The 25,155-nt window shown below is 38.6% G+C and overlaps 1 protein-coding gene across 3 annotated transcripts in view; it reads right to left on the bottom strand.

Annotated features, from left to right (window-relative positions):
* Positions 1 to 445: 445 nt before the first annotated feature.
* si:ch211-243j20.2 (uridine-cytidine kinase-like 1) overlaps positions 446 to 25,155 on the bottom strand; it is a 29,638-nt gene continuing 4,928 nt past the window's right edge. For 2 of the 3 annotated variants that reach the window (XM_004568398.3, XM_004568396.3), the window contains exons 3-15: positions 21,309 to 21,415; positions 20,776 to 20,946; positions 16,933 to 17,004; positions 12,353 to 12,542; positions 12,200 to 12,261; positions 8,407 to 8,426; positions 6,659 to 6,757; positions 6,153 to 6,246; positions 5,390 to 5,452; positions 5,072 to 5,194; positions 4,717 to 4,824; positions 4,055 to 4,211; positions 446 to 3,133 (exon numbers count right to left, since the gene is read on the bottom strand). In XM_004568398.3, coding sequence (XP_004568455.1) covers positions 3,057 to 3,133; positions 4,055 to 4,211; positions 4,717 to 4,824; positions 5,072 to 5,194; positions 5,390 to 5,452; positions 6,153 to 6,246; positions 6,659 to 6,757; positions 8,407 to 8,426; positions 12,200 to 12,261; positions 12,353 to 12,542; positions 16,933 to 17,004; positions 20,776 to 20,946; positions 21,309 to 21,415 — 1,343 coding nt within the window. In that variant the 3' untranslated portion in view covers positions 446 to 3,056. Of the gene's footprint in view, positions 3,134 to 4,054; positions 4,212 to 4,716; positions 4,825 to 5,071; positions 5,195 to 5,389; positions 5,453 to 6,152; positions 6,247 to 6,658; positions 6,758 to 8,406; positions 8,427 to 10,229; positions 10,247 to 12,199; positions 12,262 to 12,352; positions 12,543 to 16,932; positions 17,005 to 20,775; positions 20,947 to 21,308; positions 21,416 to 25,155 lie in introns of all 3 variants that reach the window. The other variant, XM_004568397.3, reaches the window with a different exon arrangement.

Here is a 25,155-nt window from a genome sequence, read left to right on the forward strand (position 1 = left end):
ATTAAAAAAAAAACCTGGTACACAATTAAAGGTCTTCTAAAAATTCCAATACAATAAAAAGGGGATCCAGCTAACACAGACATGTAGGCTTCCCAGTCTCAAAGATATTTCCTGAATTATTTTAGTATTTTAAGTACATGATGTTTTTATTAGTTTATATTAACTCTATATTATTGTCATTTCAGTTTAAGTGATTTTTACAGATTACTTTAGAGTTTACTTAACTTTGACTAACACAGTATTCATTACATCTGCGTAAATTGATTAGTAATCAACAATTTATTTAGCTTTGTTGCAACCGATAAGGGCAGAAGAAACCGTGATCTACTACGACCAGTGAAGACAGCATAGGAACTGTAGTCTGCGTCAGTTCCGCTGTACACAATAACATAGGCACACCCCTGCCCTCTAGAGGACAACTCCAGAATAACAACATGACAGGAAGCAAATTGCAATGATTTTTATTCTGTTCAAGTGAAGTGGCACTTACGATAAATGAAACAAAAAAGAAAGAAAAGTTATTACAATGGGACTTCTGGTTTACAAACAGGTGTAACTGGCATAAATATGACAATGGAATGGCTTACCAGGAAACCAAAATGTAAATCACTCAAGGAGAGGTCAATACTGTCCCCAGAACACATTTTTCAAGTAACGTGTTGTAATTTGCTCTAACGTGACCTTTTTTATTGACTCAGTTTGCATAAAGTCAGAAGAAATAGAGTTATTTGAGAGCACGGGGTGTCAAACATGCAGCCCGGGGGGACCAGAACCAGGTCCATTTTGGCTCATTTGATGACTTCACAAAGTGTAAAAACTGGGAGAGATCTCAGCTTCACTAGCAAGGAGTGACAACATCTGAAAAGTTAATAGTTTTAAATCTAGACAAGTTAACACTTTCGTCATTGGTAACTGAAATGACAACAGACTCTGTGAATGTGGAAAAGCTGAGGCATACTGTTGAGATTGCACTTTTGTAGGATGCAGAAAATGTAGTTTCAAAATGGATGACCAATTAGACAAGAAAATGTAAATAAATAACAAGTAACGAGGGAGTGGGGTAACTGGTGTGGTGTGCTAGGGACAGGGTGAGATAGGGGCCGATGTGGTGACCCTGAATTGGAGCAGCTGGAAGAAGAAGACAAAGACGACACATACATAATCTTACGGGCGTGGCTCACTTAAGATTATTTGTGGCCATTCGTGGGCTGTGAACTGATGTTTGACATCCCGGCTTTAGAGTTTTGCTCACAGTGGACATTTGGCACATGTGTAACAATATCCACACAGCTGCTGCTCCTGCTCCCCAAAGCCTCATCATCAACTTTACTCGCTTTTTGGTACCAGCTTCCCACTTCACCTCAACGTCGAGAAGAGCAGCCATCACAGCAAGGTGCAACATTACACGAAGCAAAACACATGAAGAGCAACGATGGCACGTATGTGGCTTTGGAAATGCAGAACTTCAGCATTTTCTTAGCTTGCTTAAAACACCAAAAATGGTGGTACCAAGAATCAGTCGCACTGTGTGGTGGAAATGAGGCCTTGTAAGGAGCAGGTACGCAGGTGAGGCTTTTAAGCATTGAAGCACCTGAAAGAGCTCAATTTAAACTGCTTTTAAATTTGTGTTTCTCAAATCAAACTGTCATTAAATAAAATGATACGGCACTGGATAAGAGCACAGAACTGAAAACATATAACATGCAAACAACATTTTCATGATGCAGTTTGAATAAACATCTGTTATGTGTTGAATGTGTGAAGAACCCTCATACAATACAATAAATAAATAAGAAAACATTTTTTAAAAATGTCTGCAAACAGAAGCAGTGTGTGGCATTTACACGTGAAATGCTACTAAGACTTAAAGCCAATCAAAATCTGGGAAATCTGAATGCAGCTCTGTTTTAAATCAAAACGTTATAGCAGCAAAGACCCCTGCTGTCATTTGGTTTAAGACGTTTTCTGTTGATGAGAATCAATAAAATCTCACAGTAACAGGGGCTTCAGGTCAAGAGCTGACAAGAAATACAGTACAAAGCATTCCCTAGTTGTGTGTTGATTCAATTAGCAGCTGAAGCTTGGCAGAAATGTTTAAAATCTCAAAATTTAAATTGCTTCAATAAAAAATAACTAACTGGGATATCCTGGCTCTCTTATTGCTGTACAAGAACCATAAAGTCAAAGACACTGAGAAAAAAAAACAATTTAACAGGAGAGTAACCGAATAAAAAGGAAGCTAAAACCTTTCACCTTTTCACTCGGTCAGTCTTCTTCAAGTATGAGTCGTTGCTGTCCCTTTCAGTGGAAGTCGCCTGAGATAAAAGTGTTTTACAGTACAGACAGCTGCAGCTTCAGCAGCAGAGCAAAGCTGGAATACACTGATTCTTACGAGAGCTTTAAGCTAGGAGAGAAAAACACCAAGCTACACCGCTAACTAGGCCAGACGCATCACCTCCACGCTCGCCTTTATGTATATGTGCAAAGCAAATGATAACATTATTATTGACTGACCCAGCACCAGGAAGTGACCATTTTCATAAACTGCTTATACATCATTATAACTGAGCGTCGCTGGAGCTGGATCTTCCAGTTAACTTAGCGGCTGGGTTTTAAAATCTGTCAATTAGTCATTTTATTTACATTATGCAGGTTATGAAGGTCAGCTTTTCCAGTAAACTGATGCAAATCTAAACATCACCCCTGAAGGCTCACAGGCTGCAGCTTCAGCAACAAAAACACATCACTGGCAAAATTATTAACACCAGAATTAGTTCTCTTTTTCAATAGGTAGCTTTAGGTTTCCCCTTTTTAAATTATAACTTAATGGTATATCATCTTTTTAGAAGCATCCCGCATCCTGCAGGACAGCTAACGCTTTCAACTTTGGCTCCTGACTTTTTTAATAACCAAACTGACCTTAAAGTATATCATTGTGAATGGGAAGCAGTTTGTAGAGCAACAGCTGACTGTTCAGGAGGACATCAATGGCACCAATCAGCTGTCTTCTTCTTCCAGTGACTAAGTGCTTTTGTAACAACCCTGCACCTCTCTCCTCAGAACTCCATCCCCTCGTCACTTTCACACCAGTCCGACGGAGCATCGGTGCCGAAGTAACGATCTCCGAAATTCCCTGAGAGGAGCAGGTGAAAGAAGACGGGACAGAAAAAGTTGGACTTTTCTTTATTGTGTTCTCTGTAGTGGGTGACATCCGTTGCGAATATGGAAGATTTTAAAGAACATAACTGCCTTTTTTTTAACCTTTTTCCTAACTTAATAAGATTATAAGCTACACTGTGTACAGAGAGGCTCATTTATAATCACAGTGGGAAATTTCTAAGATCATTTTTGCACCTTTGCTGCCACTGATTTGGATGTGAGACTACAGTGTGTATAAAGAACAGAGCTCTTTCGAGCAAATGTTTACATTGTAAACCTTCCCAATAACTCCCTTTACCTTGCTATTCAAATATTTATAATCCTGGCTAATAATCTACTTTAAATAAACCTAAAACACACCGCTGACTTTTCTGTGGCTTTCCCTAACTCGCAAACACCCTGCAGCCGCTCTGCTGGTGCTAGATTTTGTCTGCAAACGGTAGAGCTTTCATCCATGCAGCAGTGGTTTTGTACTTTGTGTAATTCACAGATGATTTACCTTTTAATGCCTCTTATTGATTTATAGGTGACCTTTTCTTATAGCCTCCCACTGTTTGTCAATAAAGGCTAAAAAATACATTTCAAGGCCAGAGTGCAAAAAACAAACTTGGTTGTTGATCTCTTCCAGCTCTGCAAAGTCCATTAATTTCTTCCATTAAGGCCTCTGACACAGTCCTTGTTTCTTATCAGGACACTTTACCCTAGATATACTGTCAGTAAAGTTTCTTAACACACTGTTTTGTTTTGTTTTGTTTTGTTTTGGGCAAAACCAGAAGATTTATGGGGCTAATTATGCTTAAAACTCTATAAATCATGTTAATCGTCTATTAAAAGTACAATGTTTTTCAAACAGATGATAAATGAACTTTGATAAAGCCAGAGTGCATGTACTCACCGATGCCTGGTATGATGTGGAACTGGTCGTTGACCTCCTTGTCTACGGCGGTGGTGATGATCCGAACTTTAGGGAAGGCGTAGGCCACCGAATGGACCCCCATCTCAGCCATAAGCAGGGACAACAGGAAGATCTTATCCTCAGCTACATCGTGGTCCTTCATGTGGAGAAACACAGAACTTATTTCTAGATGATGTCGGTGAAAGAACACATCCAAGCAGAATGAATAATTTCATATATTTACATAATAACTTCAGCTTCATTAACAGCATCACAGGGTAATAAATACTAATGACCTGAGCCTGCACAATGTTTGATAATGGATAAAATAAATCACCTGCAGCACTTTTATTAAACTGATGGTATCTTTTAAAAACAAGCATTTCATTGTTTGCCTACCCTGAAACAGACACTTCAGCCCTGAAGGGTTGGAGCTGGCCAAACAGCCTAATCCCTGAAGTAATCACACTAAGGTAGCTTAGAGAGAATTTAAAAACATCAGCACTTTTTAGGACACCAGTTTTCACCTTTATTTAACCAGGAAGTGAAAGTCTGTTAGCATAACAATGTCTTTTTGCTCTTGGGTCAAGAAATGCAATATTAACCTAGCACGTATTTTGAGGTACGAACAACTGAGCTGTGAAGACGTGGGGCCAACCTACCAGCAGAACTCTGACCGCCATGAGCGCAGCAGCTCCAGTGGACACGGTGCTGTCCATGAGGATGACGTAGTCTTCACTGATGTCTTTGGGCAGACGAAGGTAATGAAGCTGGAGGATGGAGAGAAAAAACAGTGAGAAAGCTTATTAAATCTATACAACATAAAAATCTAACTTGTACAATAATTAGCACTGTGGAAAAAAATAAATCAAACAAGCAACTTATTAAAGAGACAACCCTGTTTGAACAACAGAGTCGAACACGAAGAACCAGCTAGATCTGACATGTAAAATTGTGTTTTTAATGTTGCCACACTGATAAAACTTTTATAGTATTGCCTAAAACACACACACACACCTCTGGTTCTCCTGTGTCATGATTGGTCTGAATGAGGATCTTTCCAAGTCTGATGTCTTTACACACAGCCATCAGAGCCTGCTCCATGGTCTCTCCCGCCCTCAGGATAGAAACACCCGTTATCTGGAAAAACAGACATTTTTGTGAGGTTTATTAGAGCGATGCAGCTTATCTGGACCAGAAAACACTAAAAGGTTTAAAATTTATGTGCACTTAAACCTTCGGCTCCTCCAGATCTTTACATATGTGCAAAATTATCATCTTAAGTTAAATGTCCTCTTATTATAGTAACTGTTAATGTCATCTTAAAGGACTTACTCTGTTACCGCACAGCCTCTTCCCCTCATAGATGCTACCCTGTGGCGTTTCCACAGACACTGACTGCAGAGGAGGAGAAAGAGCCAAGAGGAACAAAAGGAAATTAAAGGCTGAAGTAAAACAATCTTAGCAAAATCCCAAAACGTTGAATCTGTTCATCTGGACGTAGCATTTTCAGTGGGAGAAACATTTCGTCAATCAGTCTGAAAACGCGACGTCCAGATGAATGGATTCAACCTAGCTGGATGACTGAGCAAGCATCAAGACAAATCTTGGCAAGAGTTGATGCTGCTACTATTGAAAATGTTATTAGTAGACTTCCTGTTCAGAACAGAAACGCCAACCTGCTACGGAGCATAAGCAACAGTAGAAAAAATGTGCTCTACAGCAGCGGTCCCCAACCTTTTTTGCGCCACGGACCGGTTTATGCCCGACAATATTTTCATGGACCGGCCTTTAAGGTGTCGCGGATAAATACAACAAAATAAAACTAGTACCGGTGCTGAAAAAAAAGAAAATTTATTCATAACACACGTGAAAAGACCCAGGAAAACCGAGTAAACGATAAAAACGATAACAAAATAATGCTGAAAACCGATAAAAACCCTGAAAACCATACATTTCACACCTGAGCCTCAACTCTCGCGGCCCGGTACCAAACGACTCACGGACCGGTACCGGTCCGAGGCCCGGGGGTTGGGGACCGCTGCTCTACAGGAGTAAGAGCAGGAGTTCAGTTAAAAATCTTCATGCAAAAACTCACCTTGAGAGGCAGGAAGGAGAGGGCATGCTCTATCAGGAGCCTCATTAATCTCTTGGAGTAGAAGATAAACTCATCTCGGTTAGTTTCCCTGTTCCTACACAAACACAGACGGCAGATGCAAACAGGATGACCCTCTGCTTTTTTATATTTTTTAAAAAGAAAAGATTTTTTTATGGCCTAATAAAAAGTCAGCACCATTACACTAGCAAGCTCCTGTTTGATTATAATTTTTAAAGAAATAACTTTTAAATATTTTCTTCTCGTGATCCACATCCCAACTGCAGCGGCTCTATAGCTCAGAAAACTGTCACTATAGAAAGGTCCTGTCTCTTATTTTATTTTGAAGTGGTGCCCACAGTAGGCCTGTAAAAACGTGTAAAGTACAAGAGGTGGTTTGGTTGCAAATCTGCAGCTTCACAGGTAGGTGTCTCTAAATCCTACTCACTGGCCAATTTTAACAAGACTTTGCTTGTGAAATGAGCGTATGAAAGAGTGTTCGTTCTGACCTGATTATGGTGTGCATGCCACGGACTTGTGGCGTGCTCTCCATCACGCTGAGGGTTTTGGGTAATGGCTGACCCTGGTGAGCTGAGGCCAGAGCCGATCTGCGGCAAACAAAACACATTCATGCATCCAAAGTAAGAGACGTGTCTACATTCATTCAACTAAATACTTTTACTGGATTTGCAGGTTAACTAATCAGAACCAATCAGTTCATTTTTCATCTCTTTTTTTATTATTCTGAAAGAAAATATTGAAAACAAACTAGTATTGTAGGTTCTGTAACAAATATTTCAAAATGCCAGGTATTGTACAGCTGCTCAAATATGTACTAATACAAATGTAACCTAAAATCATTTCATTAATTCAGGAATTGATTTAATTTGTACTTATTTGTTTTTTTTATATTTAAGTGACATCTAATAATCATCCAGCATAGTGATGTAATCAGTCAGCTGACCGATGAGCCAGAGCTACCCTGATGTAAACAGAAAGGCTTCAATAGATGCACATCAGTTCTCATATCTGCTGTTTAAAAAAGGTTCAAGTGTCATTTTCATTAACTGCCTTGAAATATCAAATCTGTAATCAATGAGCAACTTTTTACACCAATAATCACAAAATCACACGACACAGAACGATGCTCAAAGAGGTTATATTAAGAAGCTGCAAACATCTTAAGTCCTACCACTACAGAGAGTGCACTGCTTACAAACACCAACGACCAAACGCTCTGCAAAGCAGACATTTTAAGGTTAACTGATGAGGGGCCGGTTTCACAAAGATAAGCAGAGTTTCCTTTTTTAAATAAATTAGCCATTAGTCCATCCATCTCACCAGTCTGTGTAGATATTAACTGCTATAATCAGGACTAATGTCAGTGGCACTGCTTCCTACACGAACGATAAACATGTAGAGCGGGCGGCTCTACGGGATTACAGCGTTTGGCCACCCCAGCATAAGCATGAGGCATCTTTGTGTAACTCGCCCCACATTACACGGTTTAACAAGCCTTTTTGATTTTAAAGCAAAAGTCGAGAAAGAAGCTGATTCTGTGTGTCAGCTGCCAGACTTTTAGAAACACAGCATTAAAAGCCTTGCTTTATTTAAATCAGTGTTCCCCCTCAGACACTTCAGGAATCGACAGCATCGCTCTGAGGGGCAAATTCAGAGTGCAAAAGTACATGTCAATAAATGAAGGACTTGATCCTGCCCTGGCTTTTCACCTGATGTAGAGGCTTTAGATTTAGAAACTGTGGACTCTTCAACTCTATTGCTCCATTGTTCATGGCACTGGAAGCTTTCTTAAATCTAGCAAGGCTTTTGTTCTCAGAACGTTTTGATCATAATGCCAGATAAAAGTTTGCACTTAAATAAATCAATGCGTGCCATGACCTTGAGGCCACAAACAGAAAAACAAGAAAAGCAATCATGAAAAAATTAAAAATTTGGCATATGTGGCGCATACCGTTTCAAACACATGCTACTTAGAATACTAAAGAGCAATGAAACTATTCTGCTTCATGCACACTCTGCTGTTGATAAATACAGCATGCTTTGTTTTAATTGTGCACAGCTTAGATTAATGGATTTGTGGAATCAAACCCAGCAAACGTGTCGGTTTAACTACAGTCAGAATATGTAGTGCATAGTTTAACAAGTTAAAAAGGCTTGAGTGCATTAAATCTAAGACTACAAATCTGTATCTTTAAAGACTACAACAGTGAAAAAAGGTGCACGAGGTGAGGCTCACATATCCCAGCGCATCTTCCTCTGAAGAAGGTGACAGATATTTGTTTGGTGAGATTAAGTGTTTAAAGGTGAAGGCAGGAGGAAACACAGGGAGGAAAAAAAAAAAAAAAAAACCACACACACACACAAAGGGACAAGAGGAGGAAAAAAACAAAACAGAGAAAGGAAGAGAGAGAAGAGTATTAGCAGTGAAACAGCTTCACCACATTGCTGCTGTACAACACCGAAAAAACACATTCCAGCTCTGCACTGAGGAGCACGCTCACTTCAATTTATCTCATGAGTGGGGTTCGCTTAAGGTGACTCAACTTCAGAAACTGGGATTAGTTTCAGTAAAAGCTGTGAGGGCAGCCGGAATTTCTCCACATTCAACAAATCCATCTAAGAGCTGACCTTAGATTTGCTGAACCGTTTAACCCACTGAAACTTCAGCTGAAGTAGGCTTGCAAATTCATCTTCGTTCAAGGGTGAACTGAAGCTAAGAACTTCTACTTCTCAGCAGGTTTCATCTCACACATACAGGAGCACATGACCATCTGTGATCACACATAATTTAGGTCTCCACTCCAGCTTTTCTGCAAGTTTACAGCATCCTGTGGACACCAAAAACTGATCTTTCTCCTCTATCCTGCACCATAAAGTCTATTCTGTGCCTCTGGACCAAAACATGTCCCATTTCTTTTTTTTAAATGATGTGAACTGGCACAGGCTTCGCCGAGCTGGCTGCATGTTGTTGTGGTTAGGTGTGAACATGACCTGAGGAACTTCAGCAAACTAGCCAATCTATGTCTGAGAGAACCAAATCAGAATTTGCCTAAGTTCATAACCATGAAAAACAGGTTGTTGGTCCAGAATAGAAGACAGGACATAACGACTTGTCTTCTTCTGACCAATCACATTTGTGCTGGATGTGTTTGCATACAATTCATGTGGAGAGTAGAGACACATTTCTCAGTGATTTTGCTTTTCTCCTTTCTTTCTATTTTAAAATCTAAATATTTAAGCAGCTTAAATAAACAGTTCACAGAACAGGAAGTCTTGGCTCAGATAGATCCTGTTTCAATATTGTTTTATTTTCCAGACAGTATTACATAGTGGATAGCACCTGGCTCTACAAAAACACTCAAATATTGCCTGTTGTCCTGCATTAGCAGACTAGATGATAGTTTTCCAGATTGCTTCTGATCTTATTCACTACCAGGACAAAATGAAGGGAATTTCATTTTCTTTTTCAATTCTGGGATCTCTATGAGACTTTTACCTGAATAAATAAAAGATAACAAGTGTGAATAACTCATTCATTAACTTGTTATCACAATTTCTAAACTTAAACTATGATCAATGGTTTCCAGTGACTTACAGGAAACTATTAAACTCACTATTCAGGTCATATACCGTAGTTATATGACAGTACAAGAAATATTACACACAAAATGTGCCACTGGTCATGACGCTTTAAATGATGTTTAATGACATGTTTTTATTTTAATCCATGACTTGAAAAGTATAGGCTGATTAGGTGTTTTCACAATGAATACATTCAAATATTTCTGCTGAGTAAAACAAATAAAAGATTAAACAGAGACAGAGATGATAAAATCATTATAACCCTCTGACCATTATGAAATGAAATCGGGATAAAACAGAATTAAGTGAAAAGGCAGGTGAAGCACTGACATGTGTATGAGTCTGTAGTAAAAACAAAACAGTTTAGTCTTTGCAAATAAAAGAGTGAGGCATTCTTGAAAATGTAGTGGCATAAAAGAGCAGAAAAAAGATGACTCGGAGGATGTGGTAATAAAAAAAAAGCACCAACAATCGTACCTCACAGTGATCTCACGCTGGAATGGTTACACAGCATTCAGCCAGGAGAGGAGGGGTCGTGCACGTACAAGGAGACACACACACACACAGACACGTGTGTGCAAACAGCGAGAAACATAAGAAAAAAACAAAAAATGAGACAAGCGGCTTGTCAGAAAAAAAGGATCATTCACAACATAAACCTCTTCCCAAAAGAGAAACAAAAAATTCACAATACACAATAAATGTTTGCCTGTGGAGAGTCGTACATTTGAACAGACAAACACTTCAAGTGTGAACTTTAATTTCATGTTTGGCTGGACAAGAGTTTAACTGTCATATATCAGCTTTTTATGACCACTTCATTTTACTGTAGAAACAACAAGTGAAAACAAGCGAATTATTTCATGAGCTGTCAATTTTATATGACCAAGTGCGAAATAATGTAGTTTAAAACCACAGTCGTGTCAGAAGTACTGATTTAAAAATCTGCAACTTTCTGGATACACAGCACTATGCAAAGGTCTTGAGCCACCCCGTCCTTTATATATCAATGATTTAAAACACAAGCAAAGAATAGTGGTAATACAGTTCAGAAGGCAAAGAAGAGTTGGTATTCTTTCCTTGGCCAACAAAGGAAAGCGCATAATGCCAACGTTTGTACTTTCCATATAAATATAACCATGAATGTGTTTTTTAATTTAAAAAAGGCATATTTTAGTAATTTTAGTAAAGGCAAAGAGAAAAATATACATGCTGACCTGTGTGTGCCCGTCTATTTCTCATTATTACATACTGCACACACGCCTGTGAATGTGACAGATGCTGTGGGTGTTCCGGCAGCGACCATGACTGAATGTGCTGAAGGTGGAGCAGATCATTGTTAGCGGTAGATCAAAAAGTGAGTGGATGACAGAACAATGAGGTGAGCTAAGATGAAGGACACGATCTTTCCTTAAAGGGTCATTAATTTAAGGTACCTACTTAAGACCTCTAACCACGAGGTGTAAAAGGGAAAAAAAGCATAAAAAGACGTCACAAATCTTCCTCCATCACTTCAAATGGCAAAAGGGAAAAGTGTCCAGGAATTTTACTTTCCTGATTTTTAGTACCCTTAATTACTTTTAGTACTATTTTATCATAAAGGCCACTGTCGCTTAACTTCATCCAAACTACTAAAGCAGAGGAGAAAAATATGACATCAGCTAATGTGCTCTACCATCAGACGGGAAAAATAGCAGCATGTGACATCGTGTTATTGTCCACAGCCCATCCTGTTCACCAGGTTTAAATTCCTGCAACTTCTTCCAATTTTTCAAAAGTTCAAGTCAAAAGTCTGCTGTGTTCGCACAACAGAGGCAATCCAGCACAGGACAAATGCACACCTGCAAGTGGTCAAGTGGTGTGTGTCACTACCATGAAGGTGCCAGCGTTCAAATTAAAGTGAAGTGTGTTTTTCATTTTCTTTTTTATAATAGGTGAAAAAAAGAAAAAAAAAAATCAAACTTCACCTTATTGTTTGTCCCAACTATGGACCTGACATGTCTGATGAATCTTAGATGTTGGGATGTTTTGGTAAATTTGCCTCCGTCTTTTATTTCTGTATCATTTCCCCCAAAATAAAAATAAATAAAGAAGAATCTTTTGCAGTCAACGCCCCATAGGCCATGTTCACACTATTCCACACCAGCCAGCACCACACTTACTTTGAAAGGTTAAAAAAAGATTGTGCTGAAGTAATCATAAAGGCATTCCCACCTTAGAGTTTTTAGAAGAATATGTACCTACAGTGAAAGCCGGTCAGCAAAATATAAGAAGCTCTATCTAAACATGTAGGAATAGTTAATGCCAGCTTTAATACATTCCACCTGTCTGCAGAAACTACAGATCATAGTATCCTTTATAAGCCCATGCAATTAAAGCTGCAATTTTCCAAAGTAATCCCTCACATCCTCAAATGACAAAATGACAAAATCATAAACATTCCTTACCTTCTCCAGCTGACTGTGTACGTGCTGAACAATCAAATCCAAAGCTACAAAGTTCTCTCCACCTGCACATAAAAAACAAGCAACGTGTAAAGTGCTGATAGAGAAGAGCGCTCCTGTGCTTTTCTATGGTGAACTAAAAATACTGCCACTGACCTCTGGGAACCACAATGTCAGCAACCTGCACAGTGGGCTCAATGTACTGCTCAAAGGCTGGCTTTACAAATTTATTGTACTGTTTGATGATGCCGCTGATGTCCCGTCCACGTTGTGATATGTCCCTCTTCAGCCTCCGTATGAGGCGGATGTCTGAATCTGTATCTACGAACACCTTCATGTCCAGAAGCTGGCAGACAAAAGCCAAAAGGAGGAATCACTCATCGACCTGTAACATTTTTATATGCGCAGTTTTTTGCTTTTGCTGCATTTATTTGATCATTTTATAGTGATTTCATGTTTCTGTATATGTATATACATATTACACACAATGACTATCATTATTGATATTAGGATATTTTTGTAACTCTTTATGGGGTCAATACATTTAAGGTGCTGGCCCCATAAAGGCACCACCAGTTCAGGTTTTATATCAATACTAGTAGCAGGCTTTTCCTGCAAAGTTTTTGGGTATCCTTAAAGTTTAAGCACCTGTGCCCCATTTACTACAGTAAGCTGCAGTTCTCCTTGATTTGCAAAAGTATCGATAACAGCATCACACACCCACATACATTAACAAGACGCTCCATCAATGGTCCAGTACTTTTTTTTTTTAAATTGCTGGCAGCGGACATATTTATATCCTCTAATAGCATCTGTTAACATATGTCCGCCCCTAGGATTCTGTTATTGTGGCCATTTCCCTGTAAATAATGGTTATTCGGGCTGAGTACATAAAACTTTGGAGTTTATGTGAACAGGCTGAATCCCATTCAAAGGCATCTCTTTTTGCGCTACACATACTTTACTTATGCAGAGTACTGTTGGATCCACTGAGGTCACTTCTCTAAGGTGAAATATGTTGCAACTTGACTCTATATCTGTATATCTTGACTGTATGTCAAGAAACTTTGACATATAGACTGAAGGAGCTAAGAATCATACCACAAACCTTCCTCATCATCAATGACCTCCTGATCCACAGTTGCCCCTGAAATGTAGCTCTGGTGTGTGTATGTGCTTTTAATTAGAAACTCTGGTGATAAACTAGTGGCTGTAGTGCAGGACACTGCAGTCATTTATGTTTGAAGAGTTCTCTGTAGGCCAAAACAAAGTTTCCGTTCATAGAATTTCTGAAGGCAATGAATGAAAGATGTTTTATTCATTATTTTACTGATAGCCTTAGATTACTGTCTGAGCATGAGTAAAAATGACAGAAACAACTCCTGAGAGCTGCATATTTATTTTTTTAAAAGCCTGAACGCTTCTAACAAATGTCACTACCCATCAGTTAGGGAGTGTTTTATATTCCCAGCTCTCTGCAGTAAACACTTGATCTTGATATAGTCAGAATTTAAAGTGGGACATTAAATGTCCCATTTCCATTTTTTATCCTTATATGCGACTAAAATAACATAACACGACTCTCAGTGAAAAATATTATTAATAGTATTTTTTATCTTGCACAAGAAGGATAAATGTATTAAAGAAGAAGAGGAAGTAAAGAGCACAAATTGCACAGACTTCATTTTTCAGTCTCAATAAAGTCAGTGTCCGTGAAAAGGCACTTTGAGCTGCTTCAATGATTTGACATTTTTACATCGGAAGCTTGACGCTGGGGTCGGGACATGCTGAAGAATCTGAGGAAACACCAGTTATCATTGCAGCTTCAAAGAGAAAGTCAGCCCCGATGCACCAACTAAGCTCCACTAAACTGAACCTCAATTCAGCAAAGCCAGAAGACAGAAGACAAAAATCAATGGGGCAGCATCACAACAAAGGTGGGACAACAAGGAGGCAACACAAAGAACTATAGATGACTTTTGAAATTAAAAGAAGTCTGTGTGTGATTTAGAGGAGGACGGCAGTGGGAGCGCAGTTATAACTCAGTTGCACAAAAAGCCACTGGCTGGCAGTTCAGGCTGCTGTAAATCTGACAGACTGACCAACCAAAAAGGTGGCAGGTTGCTGGATAAGCAGTGCTGTCAGCTTGGAGCAGGTGAATGAAGAGTGGCCTGGTCCCAAAGGTTAGACAGCAAGGCTGTGGCTCTAGATCATTTCCTAACCTAGGAAAGCTCCCAGTTTTCTTTTGCCAAAGTGATGAGGCTGGAAAATTGGAAAGTTTTCCTTTGATGCAGCTACAAGCCTTGAATGTGCAATGAGCAATGAACACCAGGGAAATTTGTGGATTCGTTGATGACATTTATGATATAGTAAAGAAAAGGTGGAAATTTGTGGATTTTTTTGGTTTAAGTACAAGTGCAGGATTACACAACATATCATACAAACAATATTGCTGGTGGGTTCAGGACTGGGCATGAATACAACTGAAAAATGAAAAGCTATATCTGTATCAGGAACAATACACAAAATCTTTTGCTCTACACTTACTATTGTTCAATCCAAACAAAAAATAATCTCAAACAATTTTTTTTTAAAATTAAAACTGCACATTTTTCTACTGGAAGTATGCCTAAAAATGAAAAACCAAAGAAAAAACACCACTGGCTCGGTGTCCAACGCTGTCTATGCAGATGGTTTGTGCCAGCACTGCTTTGACTTCAGGAACTACTTCTTTTGTTTTTAGCACGGACAGGTCAGATGTCATTTTAAAGACCATTTGATGTCCATTCTCACATAAGATGGTCTTAATGGTACCACGTGCACCTACTTTGTGTATTATGTATTGTAAGACGAAACCTTGAGCCAAAAACCAAAACAAGAACAGCTACAGAGCAGAATTTGGCACAACTGAAGTTTTATTTTGATTGGCTTCTAATTGTTTGAAAATTAAATTCTTTAAGATTTATTTTGTCTCATGTGACAAATGCATTACTGCAGCCACTGTTTGTGTTTGGCAGTATAGAAAGATAAGGACTCCAAGTTAATTCAACTTGATTTTAAATAAAATATAAAATAATATGGAAGGCACGTGTGTATTATCCAAGAAAATCATTTGAATGAACCCTTCACTGATGTAGTGAATCAAATAATATTTTTCTGTGCTAGTAGTGTTTTATTAAGCCTAAATAAATGAACGGGGGAAGCGAGATGGAAAAGATCTATTATAAAACATATGCAAATTTAATCTGCAAAAACAGCAACTGACATTTAGAAAATACATATATCAATCATGATTCAAATTCAGATCAACAACATACAGACAAAAACATGACATCTTTAGAAAATCCAATGAATAAATTATCTGAAAAACAAGCTGCTTCATCACAATAACTGAAAATTCCTCCTACTATGAAGCAGTCTTCCATAATGATCTGCAACACTGACCACAATGGTTTGATAGCGTGAGAGAAGCACCAAATCCTATTATTAACCATGTCCTTTTGCAACCTCTTGGTTTCTTAAAGGAAACCTCTTTATTAGCATATCGGATCTGCAGCTGTAATTGAATTCAATTACAAGAATGGACAAAAAACACCATTGATCACATGAGACGCTGACTGCTATTAACTTAATCAGATGGTAATCAGCTACACAGCCGGGTCTCAGGAGAGGCTGCCTGTCTTATCATCACAGTCCAGCTCTCCTGCTCTCTCACACTCACTCATACACAATAGAAGAGGCTGGAGAGAGCAACTGCAGGACTGATTAGCAATGAAGAATGCCTCTTTTTATAAGTGTTTATTCCCTCTGACCCTCAAGAGCATTGCAATGATGGCAATGTCTCCTTAGCCTCCTAGCACTAGTCTTCTCTACACATCCATAAAAATGGATGTAAATATCAGCTTTAGGAGCCTAAAAAGCAAACTTTTCAAATAAAGCTTAATTTGAGTCAATTTCTGCATCACATCTTATTTTTATAGTCCAGATAAATATACACACACCCTCCTACCAGCACATCACCCCTGTTCTTCAGGAACTTCACTGGCTCCCTGTGAAATTCTGGATAATATAAAAACTTCTTCTGCTCACCTTCAAGGCCATTCATAACCTCGCACCTCCTTAACCTTTCTGACTTGTTAAGCACCACCTTTTCTGCCCGCTCACTTCAATATTCTTCTATCCAGCTTGCTGTGCCTTCCTTCTGCCTCACCACCATGGGAAGCAGAGCTTTTAGCTGCTCTGCTCCCAGGCTGTGGAACGCTCGACCCCCAGATATAAGGAACACTGGTCCTTTCCCCCAGTTTAAATCTCAACTCAAAACCCATCTGTTCAAATCTGCATATTCACTGTGAACCCACTGTTTGTTAATTTTATCTTGTGCTTTTGTTTTATTGTTCTTCATTTTGTCATTTTTCCATTATGTGTTTTATCCTATTGTAAAGTGTCCTTGGGTGTCTTGAAAGGTGCTTTATAAATAAAATTTATAACCATTATTATTATTATGACATAAATATGAACATACACTCAACTTCTTGTTAACACTAACCAGCCAATCACATCTCAACAACTCATTTTAGCATCAACAACGAGCTGAAGTTCAATCCAAGCATCACAGGTGATTTAAGTGATGTGGTATGTGGCTGTTGGTGCCTCAGACACGCACATTCGAAATATTCTAAGGAAGAAAAATGTAAAAGAAAAGTAAAACAGAGTGGAGGGGATACTGATATTCTTACCTTGAGCAGCTCCTTGTTGGCGAAGGCTAGGATTCCTTCAAAGATGACAACATTAGCACCATACACAGTTTTCTGTAAGAGAGGACAAATTTAAGGACAGGTTCACATTTTTCCCCCCACTTGAAGCTGCACTTGCAGTGTGTTCATGTTGATTGTACTGGTGAACACAATGTTTCTTAGGTTATTAGTTACAAAGGGATAGGGGTCAAAATCCTCCAACCCCGCACTGTGTGGACACCTTGAACTAAGTGGTTCATTAACTAAAAATAATTTCAGTGTCATAAGTGAGGATATGAAAATTATTCACAATTAATGAGCTACAACGAGTGTGAAATTAAACATTTATGATACAATACGGATGCGTTTTAATTAAGAAAAAATACACTTGAAGGTCAGAAAGAAGTTGTTTCCTTTTTTTTTTACCCAAATATATTTTTAAAGTATTCATTCTTCATGCTGGTCATTTAATGTCCTTTTACTTTGAAACACAAAAATAAATCGAATGTTTTGTTTATACAGTTAAATTTAAGCTGTTAACTATGGATCGAAGAGAATTAGAGATGTCTGTAAAATAGTCTTCTTCCACACAAATTGAAATAATCCACCTTTACTTTTTGTTTTGGTTATCCAATTCAGAGTCAGAGGGTGAGAGTCAGGGTACAAACAATAAAATAAAAAGAAATATATGAAGAATCTATGCGATATTTTACATTTCAAGGCACATGAGTTCTGGTTTAATCCAAGTTCAAAAACACAAACAGCACCACTGTAAGTTGCAAAATTGTCCTCCAAACTATTTGTGATATCACAAAAACCCAAACATCTGGCCACATCTTGGACTGTGACTTAAAAAAAACTTAAAAAAAAAAAAAAAAAGCCTGCATCTACTTGATTCTGTCAAATTGTCCTGGTCACATACAGAACTGGGAACAATAAGTTTAAACTTGTGGGTTGTCTGTGTTTTCTTTGTGAAACTATGACTTGCCAGATGCACAAGCCTGGACAGCACACTGCTGAAATCTGTGACATATGCAAATCTGGTCTCCTGCTCTCAGACATGAAACCCTCTGCTTTCAGATAAACATGATTCCTGCATTAACTCAACGTAAACCAAAGAAAACTATGAGACTTAAGCAGTTATTTTTTCTTTTTAAATTAAAGGAAACACAATATCCTTGGTAAGGTGCAATAAATGAGATAAAAGACACTGCCCAAGATAACACAAATCTACTGTATATAAGATGAAAGCATAAAACACATTTACAGATGATTTTTATTTGCCTTCAGACTTTTACAGATGTCAGTTAAACACTGTCACTTGCATGTGTGTGCATGACATACAGCCACTGACGCACAAACACAACCTCAACCCATGTTTGCTTTACTAACTTATCTGATGAAACTCACCCAGAACCAGTTTTACTACCAGGCGTTTGAGAAAGAGGTTAATAACCGATTCAATCGCAGACAAAATGGTGCAGAGTATGTCACAATCCTATTACCTTTCCACGACCAGCTTCATGCTAAAGTCAATAGGCTGAACACTTTGCTATTGATTTTGAGAAAGAGCAGCGAGAGAGGCAGAGGCAGTGTGCACAGTTTGAGAGAAAGTGAACTTTAAACAAACAGATGAGTGTTTATTGATTTATTCATTTCCTCCTTCTTTACTAAGAGATGATTTAGTGGCTCTTTAAAATACTTACGTGCCAGTGCTTGAAAGAAAGAAAGAGAGAGAGAGAGGGAATGTGACCTAAAGTTTTACCAAAGAAGAAAAACTAAGTTGCTCGCTCTTGTCCATCTGTATTACTGCTTCATAAACACAGCCTGCAGCTTGATGGCCCTCGGCACCCTTGAGGCCTGAGTCTTAATTACATCCTCCCCGTTACAAAAGGCCCATAAAATGATCTCAGATCTGAGGCGATTTCCCATGTGGTGTTGTGGCTTTCAGCCATGAAATTACATCGCAGAAAAATAGACAGTGAGCTATGCCTGATTGATTCCTCACAATGCCTCTGGGAGGAGATGCTGGGCTTAATGTACTGTACCCTAAAATCCTTAATAATTAGCAAATTAGCAAGCATCTGAATTTTCACCAGCTTAAATAACTGAAGCATCCCCGGAGGTGTTAGGTGATTTGTAGCTGTAATGTTCATTTTTCTCCTCTCAAGTGTTCAGTGCTTTTATTTCAATGAAGACAGACTACACTAAACTAACCGAACTCAAGTGAGTGGAAAACTGCTTCTCTTCTCACGACTTTGACACATTTGGGAATATTCTAATAATACACATTTTTATCAAGTCATCAGCTTCAGTAGCTGAAATAGCTCACAAGTTAGTTTAAAGCAACAACGCCACTGAAAACTACTCCTCTATGTGGAGTAAGGCAGGGACTAGTAGGTGGTTTATGGGAGCAGACCAAGTGTTTCTGTCTTCCCACTGTAGAAACCTCGCTGGTGTCTCATGCTTAGGCATAACTGATGACTCTGTTCTGGTCAGAGTTTGCACCAATCACATGAAAGTCACAAATGAAGTTTTTTTTTCTTCCTGTCAACATCGTGTTTTCACATTAAAGGAAGCATAGGAGGGTTTTTTTATGGAAAAACAACAGAAAGGTTCAGAATTCAATAGAAGTTCACTTGCATCTGAGACCTCTGGAAAAATAGTCACTGTCGAATATATTTAGGAGCACATTTGCAAATATCAAATATAACATATTCAGCCTAAACTGTTTTTTAAAAGGCTGAGTGAGGATGTCTATGACACACACAGGCTGCAAATACACGATGTCCCCACCCAGACAGTAAACCCACACTGGGAGGAAGAGAAGCTGAAAACAGCAGCGCCTTTTATTGTGATTGCCATGAAAACCTTTGCACCTAAAAAGCCAATAAGAGACAGTGGGGGGGAAAACATTAAACTGGACATTGCCTGCTGGCAGTGGGCATCCTAAAAACTGAGAGGGAACAACAACATTAAGAACCACTTTAAAAAAAAAAAAAAAAGCACAGCAGAAACAAGACCAAGAACAGCAGCGCAAAAATGAAAAGAGCTCAAAACTAAGTCAGAAATTGATCTATATGGTGGGCGGGCTTTTGGACTTTGAAGATTAAGTTCAAGGAGATTTTTTTTATTTGATTTTATTGATTAGCATTCAAATATCTCAGAGATCTAATGTCAAAGACTGTGAGTGAAGAGAGGAAGTGGTGCTGAGAACAAAGCAGTGAATGTGAATACTCTCTGTCTGTCTCACAGGTAGCTGAGATATCAGGTTTAACATTTATACAGTCCTGCATGTCAAAACAGCTGATCCTTCATCAGTAGACCAGCATCCCTAATCTTTGTGTAAACAAACAAACAGCAGCCTGAAGGACCTTTTAGTTCCTGGGAAAAATGTTCCTGAGACAAGCACTCCTGGGGGCTTTGGATAGGAGACGTCTGCAGATGACTAGCCAAGACCAACCAAGCAAAGTTATGGGAAAAACATCTTCTGTTATGCTTTACGAGTGTAATCATCAATTACACTTAATCTGTTTCATGAGGACTTTGTGGATGGGATTTGATCACATGACTGACTGAAATTTGCAAAGTGTTCACAACAAAAAGCAGATTATTCTCAACTGAACCCTCCCCACTTTAAACCAGAGTACAGAGCACAATGTGACGAATTAAAACACAGAGGTAAACCAACCAAAGCTGTAAAACCTCTGGAGGAAAGTTTGTGTTAAAAATGCAAATGACAGTAAAAATGGTGCTCCGATTGGGGGAAGGTTTCAGTTTCAATCACGAAACTGAAATTTTCAATCACGACCCAACACAGTGTTAAAGTTAATCAGAGGGTCTCACCCATTCTTTGCGTCTGGAGTGAGTGGTGAAGTCATAAACTGGCACTTTGATGCTTTTTCCCTTCTTCAGCTTTCTCAGGATGTTGACCAGCAGCTCAAAGTCGAAGGCATCGGGGTGATCGAAGTTGTACTCATTTTTAGCTGCCAGCTCCTGCTCTTCTTTATTCAACACCTGAATGACAAAGAGATATAAAGAAGAAAGGAAATTCACACACTGCAAACCAAACTGAGCCCTTTGGTTTCAGGTATTTCAGGTGCCTGAGATGGATTTTACCGGCCAGTTTGCATTATCTGTTTTCTTGGAAAAAAAAATCTGAGAGATGACAGATATCCAGTCACAGAGGGCTAAGCAGTACAATTTATATTTTCAGCAAGACTCTTTTCAAATCAAAAAGCTCATTACTTATTGTGGCTTAAATACAGTATGTGAAATAATAGTGTGTCTTGACTGCAGCACTAAAGCTGCTAATGAGCTAAAATGCTATTAATCACAGTACTTATTTACACTTCAGTGCTTTCAGCTGCTTTTTGTACCTTGTAGAAAGAGTCCATTGAAAGCAGAACCACCCAGGGGACATCCAGCGCCTCAATTATCTTATTGGCTACTGTAGTTTTCCCAGAGGCACTTCCTCCACACAGACCTGAAAACGATGGAGAGAGAGAATCACAACACTATTACTGACGGATAACGACAATCTGCTCGACTAGTGCAGAAACGTTAGTCTGTTATATTAGAAGCAGACAGCAAAGCTTTCACTGGATACTTTTCTTTAAGTCAAAAGTCCAACACAATTCTTTTGATAATAATTTTACTTCTCATAATTTCTTCCACCACTTCTCTGAGGTGCATGAAAAGGAATAAATGAAATACTTGGGATTAACAATGACTGCAGCATGAAAGGCACCCAGGAAAACTCATGCAGAAACATTTTATTCAACATCTTGATATCAAGGACAGCAGGAGTAAAAACGCAGGACATCCCTCTAATAAATTAGCACCTCAGTCTATTATATGAATGTCAGTCACAGTTATGCAGTTTTATCTAAAAGGCAAAAAAGTCATGTCATTCATAATTAGGGAGACTTATCTCAGACACTACTGGGTCAGTTTGACTAATGGAAAGATGTGTTTTAAAATATCCTTCAATCCTTGAAGGCCACTGACAGTAACGCTGTGCAGAATAATTAGGAAGTCAGAATTTCACAGTTAAAATTACTTGCTTGATTTCCCACTTGGAAAGCCTCAGCAACCCCGTGTGCCCCACAATCCAAGTTGGCGGCACTGAACACAAACAGTAATACAACTGTAACACTTTTAATCTGCAGTGCCACTGTTATGTATTTGTGACTCACTAAATAAGCCACAACCTCCTGAGAACCGAGGAAAAACATTTTTCTGTTTAACTTTCTTGGTCCACTACAGACATAATGATTGGCTGGGACTCCGAGCACTGACCGAGCTCTATCCATGAATGCGCTGTGGTGGTGTTTTTAAGAACAAAACGAGTATAAAAACATTTATGTATATTGTTAGTGATACCTGAATGGATCTACCTTGCTAAGAACCAACACAAATCCTGTTTTCTGTGCTTTTTCTGGAAAACGGTAACACACTGGAGTGACATCACTCCTGTGTTCCAACATCCAAGTTTGGAGATAAATGTTACGACGTCAGCTAAAGATAATCCTAATCCAGTACTTTTTTTTAATTGTTATGGGACAACAGACTGCAATGTTCCTGACCTTACTGGTACACTGCTTCTGTTTCCGATTCATTTTCTGTTTTCCTGGCACATAAACAGAGCGTTCTCTTTACAACTTTGGACACACCGTGCAGATTATGACCCAGGTGATCATGTCTGACAATCATCCCAATCATCTATTTATCACTGCTTTCAAGTTAAAAATCGCCAGACCGATAGATTTTTGTTGCATTTAAAAAAAAGCAGAAAATACTATTTTGTTCATTAAACAGCTGAAAACCACAGGAAAATGCACAGATTTCTATTAAGCGACTATATGAAGACTAATCATTCTTATATGTAGTCACCACAGCATTCTGACCCAGAAAAAAACCACGAGACAACAAGTGTTTATGCAATAAGTTTAACTGTACGGTTGGTATTCTCAAGCTCTTTTCAAGCCTAACATATGTTGAATGAACTGATGAGTTTGTTTGACACAGATGCCCACATGCTCCATTATTAAAACTGTTACACTTCTGTTACACATGTTATCTTTTCTCTGACTGCTCTGATTGCTATCAGCAAATGTCCCCTGACCACATTATACAGTTCTATTCAAATTATCTGTGAAACGACACCAAAACATAAATGCAAAATCAAAATGTATTCAATATCAAGAATTAACCTGACTGCAGCTGCCTTAATAACTGCTGTCACTATTTATTTAATAGCTGATTGGTTTTTTTCATTAATCACTGACACATTCAGCTGTCAGATGCCGACAGGTGGTGAGATAAAAGCATAAAATCAATTATCAAAATTAGAGCTCTTACTGACCCATTACAGTGGCGTAATAATGGCTTTACGTATTTGGGTATACAAATTGGTTAATCCGAGGATCAAATGTTCAAACCAAATTATATCAAACTGTTGGAGCAAACCAAACTTAACATTCAGAGATGGATGGATTTTCCATTATCTCTCATAGGGAGAATTAATGTTATTAAAATGAACACTTTGCCTAAGTTCATTTACTTATTTCAATGTCTCCCTACAAATGTTCCTAGAAGTTTCTTCAAAGAGCTTAATAAACTTATAACTTCTTTCATATGGCAAAAGAAAAATCCAAGAGTCAAACTCTCCTCCCTACAGGCCCCATAATCAAGGGGAGGACTTAGTTTACCAAACTTTAGGAACTATTATCTTGCCTCCCAGTATCGATCAATTTGGATCTGGCTACATGCAGAGAGGAGTGAGGTTCGATGGGTTCCAATAGAACAACATGAGGTGAACCCCATACTATTAAAAGATGTTCTATTTTTAGGTACAAAAAAATGTCTATCCAAGCTCACAAACAATTTGATAATATTAACCACCTTCTGCGCCTGGCAGGAATCCCACTCACTTCTGAAAATAAATATCTCTTTTCTTAGAAGGACACCCCTATGTGGCAACCCTGATCTCTCTCATCATATTGCTGACCCAATATTGCAGGGATGGAAGGACAGAAATATTTGAACTGTTGCCGACTTATACAATAATGATACATTTATTGACTTTCAACAACTAAAGGAAAAATTCAAACTCCCAGGACAAAGTTTCTTCAAATTCCTACAAATAAGAGATTAGGTCAAAGAGAAATCCAAAGGGTTATTCCCCGAGATACCAAAAGAAACTCTTCTTGAAACGCATCTTTGCACCAAACCATGGAAGTCAATAAAAGGAATAGCATCATCTATATATGCTATTATCAATGAAAAGTTACCTGACCATAACAAAGCGTCTATAAAAAGAAAATGGGAGACAGACCTGGGCCATGTCTATGAAGAGGTAGAATGGCACCATTTATTGGAACAGGCACAGACCATGTTAATTTCTACAAATCACAGGCAAATGCAATTTAATATATTTCATAGGATATATTACACCCCTTATAGGTTACATAAAATTGATAATAATTATTCCCCCAAATGTTTGAGATGTAAGGTAACAGATGGTGATCTCCTGCACATGCTGTGGAATTGCCCAGTGAAGAGGTCTGGAGACAGGCCATTGAAATAATCTCAAGGGTAATGGGGATCCAAATTGAACTGGACCCAAAACTATGGATTCTAGGTGACACAGGTTCTATCAATGTGAATTACCATAACAAATATTTTATTTTACTTGCGAGTACTGCAGTGAAAAAATGTATTCTGCTACATTGGAAATCTGAAAATTCTTCAACATTGAGACACTAGATTAATGAGCTAGCGTCCTACTGCACAGCTGAGAAGATATTGCATGATGTAAAAGGGAAATATGGAACCTTTGAAAAAATTTGGGGGCCCTTCCTGGCAGTACTACCGTCTTTGGACCTAATAGATCATAGAGATGACGCAAATCCCCCTGGGTCTGCCTTGATTTGATCAAGGCCTTCCTGACTCGATTTCCTGAATGCTGCAGTTTTATCGTGGGGGATGTTGATTCCTGTGCATGAGAGTTTCTATAGATAGGTGTAAATATGGGCTGTCTGGATACACGAATGTGATGAGGTTGAGAGCCATACAGGGGTAAAGGGGTGGGGGGATGGTGGGAGGGGTTCACATGATGTGTTTTCTGTTTTCTGTTTTGCTCCCTTTTTCTCCTGAGTTCTTTTTTGTTTGTTTGTTTGTTTGTTTTTAAAATTATGTAATTATCAATGTTGTTATGTTATT

This window comes from Maylandia zebra, linkage group LG15 (assembly GCF_041146795.1).
Source record: "Maylandia zebra isolate NMK-2024a linkage group LG15, Mzebra_GT3a, whole genome shotgun sequence".
In the NCBI taxonomy this organism is placed as follows: domain Eukaryota; kingdom Metazoa; phylum Chordata; class Actinopteri; order Cichliformes; family Cichlidae; genus Maylandia; species Maylandia zebra.